We start from the raw sequence: 12985 nt of genomic DNA, 5'->3' as shown, positions 1-12985 counted from the left end.
CTTGCCTTTGAACAACGTCGAAACAAGAACTCTGAACAGACTGATCACCGGGCACGACTACAGCAAATACTGGCTGCATAAAATGAAGCTGAAAGACAGTCCGATCTGCGATTTCTGCAACGAGATGGAGACCGCGGAACATCTTGTACTTCACTGCAAACGATACTCGCAAATAAGAAAACAATATGACTATGATGGTAAATACCAAAACTCTAAACAGCTATTCGAAGCGAAGGATGTTAATATCCTTCGAGATGTTGTAAGTTTTCTGAGGAAAACTCAATTAAAAATATAAAATGAGTCGAAACTAGTTCCAAACTGTAAACGAATACTTTCCGATCAAAACAAACCGCACCAAGGCAACAGCTGATAGGCCTGATGAGCTAATCGGCTATCCCGCCTACTGAGACCGAAACACTGCAACCGCAGTCATAGGGGTGGGCTGTCAAATCGACGTAAAAGAAGCAGCTGGACGTATGGTCACTGTCACCGGTCCAAACAAACCAGAAGAGAAGAAGAAGAAGAAGTCGTCTGCCTCGCTGCAGAGACTGCTCTCTCGCTCTCTGTGGCCGAAGCGGTACAACAGTTTGTTCCTTTATGGAACATGTTTATCTTTGATTGCTCTCGCTTCAGCTTGGTGAGACATCCTAGAGGGGTTAGGCGTGAACTCTCACTCGGAAGATCTGAGTTCGATTCTCGTATAAAAATTTTTTCAAGCTTCTCTGAAAAGTCGGTGCTTAATTAACACTTTTCTCTCAGCAATCAGCAGTGTAATTTTAAGATCACACATGAATTTCTATCGAACACGATGGAGGTCAATTTGTTACATTCAGTTCGTCATAAATTTACAGATTTTGTTCGTACTGTGCAGTGCCCTGAAAAGGACACTGTAAAACGCATAAGCGTAAAGAGAGCCTATAGCTCATTGGAGGTAGCTTGTGACGTCACGCGACTTTCAATGTGACATTGAAAGGCACGGCATCGAAAGCATCCTCAATATTCAAGAAATCACCCAAGCAAAACCTACGTTTGAGCGAGTACTTTGTTGAAAACATATACAACTTTGTGTAAAAGAGTCATTGTGTACATCCCAAATTGGGAGGCATGTGAGTTCACATGAATAGGCATGTCAGCCAGACGAACATCACAGATGTGATAATCGACGATGCGTCTCAAGCATTTTAGAAAGAACGAGGTAACCAGATAAATCTGAAACTCATTCCATCTTCACACAACGCACGCACCCTTTCGGGATAAAACTGTGGAATAATTTCACGCCATGAAAACACCCCATAGAAAACTACAAGAGTTCAACACATGTTTGAAATACTCAAATCCCTCTGGAAAAAATAGGACAAAACCCCATTTCCTCCTAGAGATTTAAATTAAGCAGAGCTTTATGGTCCAATGAACGAATTTATGCTGGCCTGCTTACTCTCACGCGAAATTTGACGTTTGAGCGGTGCCGACACCGCTTAAACGTCAAATTTCGCGTGAGAGTAAGCAGGCCAGAATAAATTCGTGCACTGGACCATAGGGCCCACTAAGTCGATTATATAGCTATAATTCGCAAGCGGATGCCAGAGATTTGTAACTACACAAAATAATGGTTTATCCGAAGATATATTGAACTTGAACAGATCAGAGTTCCATTCAGGAATATCTCTGGCAGTCCGCACAGACCGCAGAGGACAAGCTTGACACGATCATTTCTTAGCTAGAACGATCATTTTCCAACAACGAACTTATGTCATTTCCATTTTTTTGTAAAATAAAGAATGGCCTAATGCATAGCAAAAAACAACACAATACTGAACCTATAACGCACCTGAGAATCTAAAAAACAAAAAAAAAAACGCTTGCGTAACGCCTCGGAATCCCATCGAAAATGTTCTGAAATTTCCTGACATGCCCCAAAGACCCCCCTGAAACCCAATCGGACCCCATATAATGCTCCTGAGACGCTCCGAAACCCCCGAAAACTCATTCGTGACGCTTCCGTAATTACTATGGGAAAACGTTGTTTTCCATTCAATCGGCCGTAGCATTTCCCCAAGTGCTCATGAGGGTTGGTTGACCCTTGGTACGTCTAGGCTACTCTAGAACTTTGCCGAAGACTGCATTCGAATCGCATGCTTCATTATTTAGCTACAGATTTTTGTCCAGAATCGAAATCTTTACTCATGATGATTAAACTAATCGTCGGGCATCACTGCATTTTGCAGTGAAATATAGTAGCCATGCTGTTGCTATCTTTGGCGCCATATGCAGCAATGTTGCCTGCTGGGAAGCTGGAAGATCACTGTTAAAGTTTGTACAGTTGGATACAAATCGATAACTAATTCATGAGGCATCCAATTTGAATGAGGTCTTCGGCAAATTTGTAGCTGATAGGGTAGCCTAGCAGTACCAAGGGTCAACCAACACTCTAGGGCACTTGGGGGAATGCTAAGGTCGGTTGAATGGAAAACATCGTTTTCCCATAGTAATTCCCATACGAACTTTGAAGGGCTTGTGCAGTCTTAATTTTCAACCAAATGAGCTCGGGACCACTCGGGAAACAGGCTAAGCGCCAGCATGTTACCGTGATGGACTCTCCAGAGCGAGTCATCGATGTTCGTTGCTGGTAGGCTACGCAGCTAACCTTGAAGGTGCGATGTGCACTAGCCCCTCTCTGAAGCAATATCCTCTTGGTGGTTCCGGAGAGACGTAGGGTTTGGCGACCATAGGAATGTGTTTTAGTGGGTCGAGGAGAGAGTAGTCCTGGCTTCTACTAGTGTTGTAGAAGACGGCCTTAATCCTACACTATCCTAACCTTCCTGTTAGGGTGTCTGTTGAGCAGATTTTCCTCCCTATGGTTTAGAAGGGAAAAAAAAAGAGACGCGCATCATCCAGCGGGACATTTTTGCCGAAGACACCAACTTTCGAACAACAGCCCCTAGTAAGATGTTGAGGTCAATATGACCCAGACAGGCACGCTGAGCGTGCACTACGTCAACGCGGTACGTCAATCCTAAACATCATAGGACGGTTAACCCTCAAATGGATACCTGGGGTCCATTGGACCCCAGAGCCACTTTGAAGTTGTCGCAAACAAGTTTGGATTGACATATCGGCCCCATTTTTACAGTACCTTCAAACTGCACCGCGATGAGTTATTTGTGCAAAAATACCATTGGTTTCATGGCGTACTATGGATTTTTCTCGATGTCAAAGTTGAACCAGGCGATTTTGTACCCCTGGGGACCCCACGGCACAAATGATTGTATCTTTTGTTCATGACTTCCTAGAATAATGCTGTCTTCGACAAAATTCTTCTGCAGACCAAGGGCAATCTTATGATAAATTATTCGAATCGAAATTAGCCCAGTAGAAGGCGCTAGTGTGTATTCAAATTACGGATTGATAGCTTGAATATCTTGATCTTGATATTCCAAATGCATAGAATGTTCGTGTCTTCGGCAAAAGTGTTTAATACATCAAAATCCATTTGATAATAAAAATTATGCTAACGTTTTTCTGCAAGGTGGCACCAATAGGGTAAAAGGGTATAATGCGCCCCACGGGGCAAAACGCCCCTGTTCATTTTCTAGCGATTCAAGCACTTTTCGCATGCGTGATCGATTACAAATCTCAAATATTGAATAATTATTGCCATCAAGCTGGTCCGTTAGTGAATTGGTACAAAAAAGCAATAAAAATATCAAAAAGTCTGAAATCGAGGCTTTTGGCGTAATATTTTACCTCTTGTGAGCTGACTTCATTGTAAACGAAGCTAGTTCTATTCGCTTGTGTTACCTTGCAATTTTTATGCAGCAAAACACTTGTTGAAAGACCCTCCTAGGATAAGCATGTGGTGGAATTATCCCCTGGGTCAGTTTTATCGCGGGGCTGGACGTTTTTCTTTTGATGGGGCGTATTGCCCCGTTTGTTTTGAAAAGGCAAATTTTGGAACGTTTTCGAAAAACGTTTCAAAGCTTCCATAGCCACCTCTGCAAAGGCAAAGTTCGCATGCAACACTTCACTAACTTTAGTAACAACGATTTGCAGTGAACAATAGATGGAATAAGGCACCAGTTTCAGATATACTTCCATTTCTGCTTAGGGGGGGCATATTATACCTGTTTACCCTAGATACATACTAGCTCAACATCCTAGACACCCTGAGCGACAAACGTCCTCAAAAAAGTAAACTTCTTCTGAGATGAATGTCTTGATGCAATGTAATGGCAAACAATGGATGTGATGGATAATTTACTTCAGAATTGACTCAATAGGTGGCGAAAGTATAGCTTCAAAGATTACATATGGATAAGACTTTCGAATTACATTTCAAATATGTAATATACATTTATTAGGCACTTGATATCTCGATCTAGAGAAAATATTCCAAGTTCATGACTTCAGCAGATTTATTTATATGAACGTTATTTTTTAATTTCATACTCATACGGATTCTCATACGGATACCTTCAGGAATTTCTTCCGGAATTTCTGAAGGAACTCCTCCTGGGATTTTTTTAGAAAATAAATACAGGGATTCTTTCAATCATTTTCGCCAAAGTTCCTCCAGGTCGTTATCTAGGAGATCCACTTATCCTCCAATTTTTTTTCAGGAATTCTTCCAGGGATTGTTTTATGAACTCCACCAGCGATTCAACTAAAAATACACAGAAGAATTCCTCCCGGTATTCCTCCTGGAATTCCTCCCATGATGCAAGATTTTCCCCTGGTAGTCCTTCAGGAATTGCAGGAATTCCTCTAAGATATAAAATGTAAATGCTAACTAGCACCACTATTTCTGGGTTGTGCGACGTCATAATCTATTGGTGCACTCTAAATTTTGAATGTTTACCCTACCGAACAACTTCAAAGATACCAGCTTTCTGAGAAATCAGGATCCTGAGATATATGAGATATAATATTTGTATGCTCACTAGCGCTGCCTTGTGGTGAAGTATCATATCAAATGGTTCATCATCTGTATGCCCTTGCCCAAGCAAACAACTTTGCCGAAGACACCAACTAGTAGTCAGGAGCTTACGATATATAAGATGGTAATTTCTTCAGTGTTATATCTGTTTGTCTGTGATGTCTCTTTGGGTCCATTCAAATGATACGTAACGCTAAATTTGAAAATTTTAGAACGCCTCTCTACCCCACGTAACAACTTTTGTATGGGAAATTTTGGAATTTTGTTTAAAGCGTAACACAGTGCTTGACCCCCTTCCCCCTCTTGCTCCTCCAATTCATTACGTAATATTTGAACGACCCCTTTTGAGCCGCAGGACATGTATGTCTACCCATCTACAGAAGTGCGATTTACCCTATTGTTTTTAGCGTCTTGTCCACTTGCTAGGTACGTTTCATCCTATTGATTGGAAGCACTTTGGAATGCTCTAAATCTAGCGCCACCTAGCGCACGGAAACAAATCTGATCCCGCTTTCATGATTCACAAAGCATGAAACATGAAAGTCGGTCATTTTATGAAAACATGATCACGAATCTTAATTGTAGGATCCGAGCAACTAATATTATGATTCGGTGCAACCATTTTCATGAGCTCGAAATCATGAAAATTATCAAGCGTTACGCGTACCTGTCAAAACGTGGTCATTCAGTGTGCGGCATCGTTTGTGAATGGTGGAAAAAATGTAAGAAACCATTAATTTAATGGAAATATTGGTTTTAATTCAATAATTATGTATTTTTTGTGCTCTCTAGTGTATTGTTAGCAGAAGCCCTCTCCTAAAGAAACCGGTGAGTATAAAAAAAGTGCCAAAAATGTTCTTATTTCTAAATAACATCCGATTGCACGCCATCGTTCTCGTTCTAGTTAAACGTCATCCCCATTTCAGTTAAATGTCATCCCTCGCGCCGGATCCGTCCAATTCCGTTCCGGCTTCGTCCGTTTCTGTAGACGCAGACGCATCCTATTGCACGCCATCATTCCCGTTCTACCGCAAACGACTGCGGCTGTCATCCCTCGCCCCGGATCCGTCCAATTCCGGCTTCGTTCGTTTCTGTCCCGGTGGCGTCAAACGACACCAGTCCCGTCCCGAGTTATCGTTTTTGCAGCACCAAACGACGCAGGCACCGTCCGATTCCATTTCCGTGCCGGCCCGACTGCATCAATCCGTGCCGTGCCTCTTCATTGCTCGCCCCGTACCTGTTCGATCCGGTTCCGTCTCGGTCAAACGACGGAATATCACCGACCCTGTTCTGACTCCGCCGTCTCCGTCGAAAGTCTTTGTTTCGTGGTAAGTGAATTTTATTTATAATCTTTCTTTTTGCGAAATTGAAACTAAGGGATGTAGCTGATGTAGCTGAATGGCCATATAAAACCCTCTAGAAACATAAGCGCTGCGCATCCGAAACCATGAGTCCAAATCCCGCTACCATGATTCACCTTCATGATCCTAGAAAAACAACCAGAATCATAAGCGATGCGCACCCGAAACCATGAGTCCAGCTCTCAATATCATGATTCAGCTTCATGATCCTAGAAATTCCACCAGAATCATAAGCGCTGCGCATCCGAAATCATGAGTCCAAGTCCTGCTACCATGATTTAGCTTTATGGTTCTTGAAATTTCACTAGGATCATAGGCGCTGCGCATCCGAAACCATGAGTCCAAATCCCGCTACCATGATTCAGCTTCATAATTTTAGCAAAAAAGTAACGCATTGGTAGCGTTACGAGAGAATGGATCATACTATCATGATCATAAATCATGGTGTATTTTTATAAAACGAAAATGCACTAGGCTCATGAAATCATGAGTCGTTTTTTTATGATTTTTGGGAGCAGAATTTTACCCGTGCGGTAATTTCTTGTACTAAATTGTTTATCACTAGATAGGCCTTGACATACCTAACATCTTTGCTGAAAACATCACCCTTTTAAAAAGTAAGGATCACGAGATATACGAGAATATATGTTGGGGTCCAATGGACCCCAGGGTCCCAAAACGGAGCTTGATTTAAGGTATCCATTTGAGGGTTAATAACATTGATCAGCCATGATCCTTATTCACAGCTTGTTTCGTAGAAGAAGGCAGACCTCACTGGATGAATGTATGACTCGTGCTAAAAACATCATTTTGTAAACTTGTTTCATAAACAATTACATATTTTTGTTTCGTGCATGCCATTTATACCAAGTCTTATAAAGTCATCACTTCAATGATAGAGACTGCGGCACTTTTCAAGATGATACTTGACGCGTGCTGCTAATTTATGCATGAATCTTATTAATATACTTGTCAGAGATAAATGCCTTCCGCTAGTATACGGCTATAAACGACACCATATGAACGATACGATAACATCTAACAACAATCGCTATCAGCGCATACTAACCAAACACCAGTAGGTCAAAAACTTGGACCGTCCGCCGTACTCCGAGGGCCGCATCATTTTCGGGATGTTCAGATCCTCCGGTATCTTAACGAAGTACCGATCGAAGTAGATCGCATAGTAGTACTGCCCGATGGCAATCAGATGCCACACCAGCACAAATGTGCGCGATTTGTACAGTTGAACGCTGGTCATTGTGCCGCCGGCCGGGTGGTGCTGGGGTCAAGAAGTCGAGGATCCTCACAGAAGGGAAGAATTTTCACTTTCAAATTGTTTCCACACACTTCACACGGTATCCAGGAGGTTTGTCTGCTACCTGCAGATGGGAAGCTGACCCAACTTGGGTTTTCCCCCGGAAGGGATACTTTCACTTGGGCACTCGACACCAACACACACAAACACTCAACAGGATGCAGAATTAGCAAGGATACGCGCACGTACAATAGATGTTGGCCTTTTGCACTTCTTTGTTGGAACTTAATGAGCAGGATTTTTCACTTGGAATGTCGGAAAGAACCTCGGCACATGTGTTTCACTCTTCGCTGGAATTCGACAGACATAGAAAATCACAGAATCTCAATCACGCTTTTGATTTTATTTTATGACTTTATGGTCAATCCTTGCACACGAGGAAACTCGACACCATTCAAAGCTGAATGGCTTCCACCCAACAACAACGCACGGACTTCACCCAGCGCCACGAATAGTACCGTCGCCAAGCAGCCCCAGTCGGTAACTGATGGAACGTACAAAAGAGGACCGTGCGTTCACTCACCAGAGTTTTGGAGCACGTACACACCCTCCCCCACCCAGTCAGTCGGAGGACGGTGGCGGCGACGGCTCCAAAAAATAACAAGGATATCGCCACAGAACGGCACCAGTTTTCCACGTTTTCCACCCAGCCAGCCAGGACTGGGGCATCGTCTCGTGAGCGTCGTCGTCGGTCGGGGCGAATGTTTATACGCTATCGACCGAAGAGCTGACGACGACGACGATGCGAATACCTATAGTACACAGCCTGGTTCCAGTTGCATTTCTGTTGCTTTCGCATGGTCTTGATTGCGAGAGCAAAGAGCAGATGCGCATATTCGCAGTGAGTGAGTACCCACTCTCTATGGAGCTTTCTAACAAATGCAGAGGTTTCCAATTTGTTTGTGCGTCACGGTGTTCTGCAATCGGCTTGCTTAGGGTTCACTCTTTACCAAAAGGTTTATGCCATTTATTTTTATTTATCATTTATTTAGCATTACATTATGTACAATCATAATAAACCTGGATCAACAATTCTTCGCCGGTTCGTGGCTGCAGTCCTCCATCCTAGGCTGCGTCCCACATTTGACATCGATCTGCACCTGGTCCGCTCAGCTTGCACGCTACCCTTCAGGTCTGCTAATAGACCACCTCACGGCGAAATTCTATCTCTTTCGCTCTTTCAGAGTGTTTGAAAACAACAGGACCAGTACCTGTCAAATTTGACAGGTGTTGGTCCTGTTGTTTTCTAATTTCCCATAGGAGAGAAAAAGAGCGATTTCTTGATGACGTTACCGTGCAATGGAGTTTACCATCCGCATCTCTTGTGAACACCAGCTTTTCTGTGTTGTTGTCCGGCATTCTCACAACATGTGCTGCACATCGTATCGTTCCAGTTTTTACCACCTTCCGGCTCCAAAGAGTGCAGTGAGCTCGTGGCTCATTCTTCACCGCCACACACTTTCTCTTGCATACCGCCAAAGATGGTCCCAAGTATAGATAGTAGAGTAAACATAGATCCGCGGACATCGCTGAGTGAAATGTTTCAAGCGTGTGAATAGTATTTTTCAAGAGTGCGACGATTGAATATGACGTCATGCGCTCCATTGGTGTTGTTGGAATCATGACGTCATGCTCGTTTGGATACAGATTTTGACAGTTCGTTTGGATACAACGGATTCATCATCACGGATCTATGTTTACTCTACTATCTATAGTCCCAAGCACCCGCCGAACAATGAGAGTATATTACACAGAGAAAACATTCTACTCAGTGACTGAGTTGGCCTTACTCAGAAATCGAAAAATCCTTTGTATTCTTACTCAGTTTCAACCATTGGCAATGGGTTGTCCCACTTTTAACAGAAACTGAGTAAGAAAACAAAGGACTTTTCGATTTCTGAGTAAGCCCAACTCAGCCATTGAATAGAAATATTTCTCAGTGTATATTATATATTATATATTGTATATTATTATATTATATATTATAGTATATTAGTAGGTGGGGAAGAAGAAGAGATGGCTATGTATTAGTATGGAAAGAAAAATGTAAACACAAATAGTGACGTCACTATTTGACACGCGTTCTTATGGGAGCTCGCTTTGCTTGTAGTAGTGACATGTTTTGCACCAGACACGGATCTCACGCACACGAAGTATCGTCTTCCCCACCTCTATTAGACTCTCATTGCCCGTCGCTCGAACACTTCGAGTGCTTGTATATTCTCCTCGAGCATAGTCCAAATCTCGTGCCTGTAGAAAACCACCGGTCGTATCAGCGTTTTGTACATGGACCATGTAACATGGTACATTTGGTGCGATGGTGCATCTTTTCCAACCGAAGATTCTTGCGGGGCCCATAGTAGGCTCAACCTCCACTGATGATTACTTACCTTTGCTTACCGGTCAGACTAAGGCCTGAGTGTCCTCTGCTAGGTCTCCATTATATTCGGTTCATGGCTGTTTGTCTCCAGTTCCGCACTCTGCGAAGGGTCCGCAAATCGTCCTCCACTTGATCGACCAACCTAGTTCGCTGCGCACCAGCTCTTCTTGTACCCGTCGTATGGCTCTCGAAAGCCATTTCAATCGGGTTGCTTTCCGACATCCTGGTGACGTGACCCGCCCACCGTACACAGATAAAAATAATGAGATTTACACGTCATGTAAACTTCATTTTAGTCATGTAAACTTAGTGTTATGATGGTTTACATGATATATCATGTAAATTTGTGTTATATGTCATGTAATTCTCAGAGTCATGCTGAATTACATGACATATAATGGAAGTTTACATGATATTTCATGAACTTTTCATGATATTTCATGTAAACTTCTATGATATCCCACGCTCCAATCATGTGCATCATATGTCACAGAATTTTACACTCTTTTTTCGATCTGTGTAGTCTCCCGATTTTCGCGGTTTGGACGATGTTTGGTTCTCTCAGCAGCTGATGCACCTTGTGGTTCATTTGCCTTCTTCAAGTCCCGTCTTCCATCTCCATCTGTACTCTGCCGTAGATGGTACACAACACCTTCAGTTCGAAATCTCCAAGGGCGCGTTGGTCTTATGTGTGTGGAGAGTCCATGTTTCGTGCCCATAGAGGACTACCGGTCTAATCTGTATTTCTCTACTGGTGTCGTTGTCGGCGGTCACCAGTGAGCCCAAGTACACGAATTCTTCAACCGCCTCGATTTCATCACCGTAGATGAAATTCGGGGTGTCGGGCGCGCTAATTCTTCCCTGGAGCCTTTTGCCATCATGTATCAGGTATCAGTAGGTCGGCTCCAGAGGCCATCATGTACTTTGTCTACGACACATTAATGACTAATCCGATCCACCTGGCTTCATTCTTTAGCCGGATCTGCCATAGCTGGTCACGGTCAATTGTATAATACGCTGATTTAAAATTGACGAACAAGTGATGTGTAAGCACGTTATATTCGCATCATTCGCAACACCTGGCGGGTGGCGAACATCTGGTCCGTTGTAGCGCGTTCACCCATAAATCCAGCCTGATATTGCCCCACGAACTCTCTTGCAATCGGTGATAGACGGCGGCATAAAATTTGAGAGAGTATCTTGTAGGCAGCGCTCAGTAGTGTGATCGCACGGTAGTTCCCGCAATCCAACTTGTCGCCCTTTTTGTAGATGGGACACACGATACCTTCCATCCATTCCTCCGGTAATACTTCCTCCTCCCAAATCTTGGTAATGACCCAGTGTAGTGCTCTCACCAGTGCTTCTCCACCGTATTTTAAAAGCTCTCTTGGTAGTTGATCTGCTCCAGCGGCTTTGTTGTTTTTCAATCGGTTAACCTCCTCCTCAATCTCTTGGAGGTCAGGGGCCGGAAGTCTTTCGTCCTGTGCACATACTCCTAGATCTGTTACCACGCCACCTTCGGTACTTGCAACGTCGCCATTGAGGTGCTCATCGTAATGCTGCCGCCACCTGTCGACCACCTCACGCTCGCTCGTGAGAATATTCCCGTGATTATCTCGGCACATGTCGGCTTGTGGCGCGCAGCCTCTGCGCGAGCTGTTCTGCTTCTCGTAGAACTTTCGTGTGTCCTTGGCACGGTACAGCTCTTCCATCGCTTCGCGATCTCGTTCTTCCTGCTGGCGCTTCTTCATCCGGAAGACTGAGTTCTGCCTGTTCCGCGTCTGCCTGTAACGTGTCTCATTTGCTCTCGTACGATGTTGCAGCATTCTCGCCCATGCTGCATTCTTCTCTTTTTCAACTGTTCACATTCGCCATCGTATCAGTCGTTTCTGTGATTCGGAGTCGCGACGCCTAGTGCTGCAGCCGAGGTACTACCTATGGCGGATCGGATGTCCCTCCAGCCATATTCAAGTGTAGCTGTGCCACGCTGCTCTTCCGTTGGTAGGGCCACTGCTAACTTACGTTATAGTCTTGAGCCACTTCTACGTTACGCAGCTGCTCGATGTTAAGCCGCGGCGTTCGACTACGACGAGTAACTTTCGAAAGTTTTGAGCGCATGCAAACAGCGACTAGGTAGGAGAATTCAGGTATTTTGGACAGACCATCACGCGTATACATTTTGGACATTTACAGCAAAATCAAATGGAAATGTCCAAAATATATACGCGTAACGGTCTGTTCAAATTACCTGAAACACCCTAGTGATCCGAATCTATATATGCCATATTTGCACTGCGGTATGTGTGAACATTGGTTATATCCGAGAAGAATTTGCCGTCGACTAGAACGTGGTCGATTTGGTTTTCTGTTGGATGGTGGGGTGATCTCCAGGTGGCTTCGTTGATATCTTTGCGGAGGAAGACGGTGCCACGGGAGGCTGCAAAGTTTACGCATCGCTGGCCGTTATCATCCGATACGGCGTGTAGGCTGTTTCGCCCGATTACCGGTCTGTACATTTCCTCCCTTCCTACCTGTGCGTTCATGTCACCGACAACGATTTTCACGTCACGCGGCGAGCAACCATCGTATGTTTGCTCTAACTGCACGTTAAACGCTTCTTTCTCGTCATCAGGTTTTCCTTCGTGTGGGCAGTGCACGTTGATGATGCTGTAGTTGAAGAAACGGCCCTTAACTCATAACATGCACATCCTTGCGTTGATCGGCTGCCACCCGATTACACGTTGTCACATCTTGCCCAACACTATAAATCCTGTTCCCAGTTCATTGGTGGTGCCACAGCTTTGGTAGAAGGTAGCCGCTCGATGCCCGCTTTTCCACACTTTCTGTCCAGTCCAACAAAGTTCCTGCAACGCCACGATATCGAAATTGTGGGGATGTAGTTCGTCGTAGATTATCCTGTCACATCCTGCGAAACCAAGTGACTTGCAATTCCATGTTCCAAGTTTCCAATCGTAGTCCTTATTTCGTCGCGT

General features: G+C 44.1%; 1 protein-coding gene across 2 annotated transcripts in view; it reads right to left on the bottom strand.

Annotated features, from left to right (window-relative positions):
- LOC109414301 (androgen-induced gene 1 protein) overlaps nt 1-12985 on the bottom strand; it is a 60729-nt gene that overhangs the window by 44562 nt on the left and 3182 nt on the right. Inside the window, exon 1 of one of the 2 annotated variants that reach the window (XM_019688118.3) lies at nt 7364-8114. The exons of the other annotated variant lie outside the window; for it this stretch is intronic. Coding sequence (XP_019543663.2) covers nt 7364-7555 — 192 coding nt within the window. The 5' untranslated portion in view covers nt 7556-8114. Of the gene's footprint in view, nt 1-7363; nt 8115-12985 lie in introns of those variants that run through there. 2 annotated transcript variants of the gene reach the window in all.

This window comes from Aedes albopictus, chromosome 2, assembly GCF_035046485.1.
Source record: "Aedes albopictus strain Foshan chromosome 2, AalbF5, whole genome shotgun sequence".
Classification (NCBI taxonomy): domain Eukaryota; kingdom Metazoa; phylum Arthropoda; class Insecta; order Diptera; family Culicidae; genus Aedes; species Aedes albopictus.
The sequence above is the reverse complement of the archived record's forward strand: the minus strand, read 5'-3'. Positions and strand labels throughout refer to the sequence as shown.